Genomic DNA, 921 nt, shown 5'->3' with positions numbered 1-921 from the left:
CACGATGGGTGTCTGCGGTTGGGTGCAGGTGGTCAAGGCGAGCGGGTGGCACTTTGGGGAGGGGGGTTGTCACCCCCATCCCCTTGCCAACACACCTTCCAGCAGGGACAGATGGTGGCTCCTGTCGTGGCTAACCTGGGGCCCCTGGAGGACTTGACACTGACCCCCAACCCCGAGGAGGTGGGTGACCCTGCGCTGGCCGTGTCCCCTGCCTGGGACAATACCCCCATGCCCGGCTTCCCCTGGTGACGCCAGGGCAGATGGCCCCAGCCACCCCCTCACTGCCTGTGCCGGCAGGGGGGCCCCTCGCTGCCTGTGCCGGCAGGTGGAGGAGGTCTTCACCGTGCCCCTGGATCACCTCCTGCGGGAGGAGAACCAGGGCTACACCCACTTCCGCACTGCCGGCCGCTACAGCTACACCCTGCCCGTCTTCCTCAACGGACCCCACAAGGTCTGGGGGCTGACGGCCATCATCACCGAGCTGACGCTGGAGCTGCTGGCGCCCGACCGTTACCGCAGGAAGACCCACATGCTGGCCCGCAGCCCCTCGGCTCGGCCCCTCAAGGGGAGCTCAGCCTGACGGGGGAGGGGACGGGTGCGTTTTTGTGGGGGTTGTGTATAGGCAGGGCTCTCCCCGTGCCTCAGTTGTGTGGCTGCTTTCGTCCGCTGCCTGGCTGTAGGCTGGCCTCGCCGCATGCATCTGGACAGCTGTGGGGAAACTGCACCGACCCCCATTGGTGCTGCCTGACGGGCCCCACACGCCCACAGCTAACGGCATGCACTGTGATTCGGTATAAAAGCCATGTTTTGAACCACTTGCGCCACAGCCTCCAAGTCATGCTGCGTGGGTGGCCCTCAGTGCCAGCACTGGTGGGGCAACAGTACAGGCAGGAGCTGCCCTGGTTCCACCGCAGCTGTGAC

General features: G+C 66.1%; 1 protein-coding gene across 1 annotated transcript; it reads left to right on the top strand.

Annotated features, from left to right (window-relative positions):
• Nucleotides 1-111: 111 nt before the first annotated feature.
• On the top strand, nt 112-580 carry NUDT8 (nudix (nucleoside diphosphate linked moiety X)-type motif 8). The gene is made up of 2 exons (XM_010295965.1): nt 112-180; nt 326-580. The coding sequence occupies exons 1-2, from the start codon at nt 112-114 to the stop codon at nt 578-580; spliced, it is 324 nt and encodes a 107-aa protein (XP_010294267.1).
• Nucleotides 581-921: the final 341 nt, after the last annotated feature.

The sequence above is a fragment of the Phaethon lepturus genome, unplaced genomic scaffold, assembly GCF_000687285.1.
Source record: "Phaethon lepturus isolate BGI_N335 unplaced genomic scaffold, ASM68728v1 scaffold32291, whole genome shotgun sequence".
Lineage (NCBI taxonomy): Eukaryota > Metazoa > Chordata > Aves > Phaethontiformes > Phaethontidae > Phaethon > Phaethon lepturus.
Note: the sequence above shows the minus strand (reverse complement) of the source record. Positions and strands in the feature narration are given on the sequence as shown.

What these genes read in the sequence shown, in the direction of transcription:
- NUDT8 (XM_010295965.1), top strand. Translation starts at nt 112, where the DNA reads ATGGTGGCTCCTGTCGTGGCTAACCTGGGGCCCCTGGAGGACTTGACA. An exon ending in TGACCCCCAACCCCGAGGAG is followed by an intron (nt 181 to 325) that starts GTGGGTGACCCT and finishes CTGTGCCGGCAG; the next exon opens with GTGGAGGAGGTCTTCACCGT.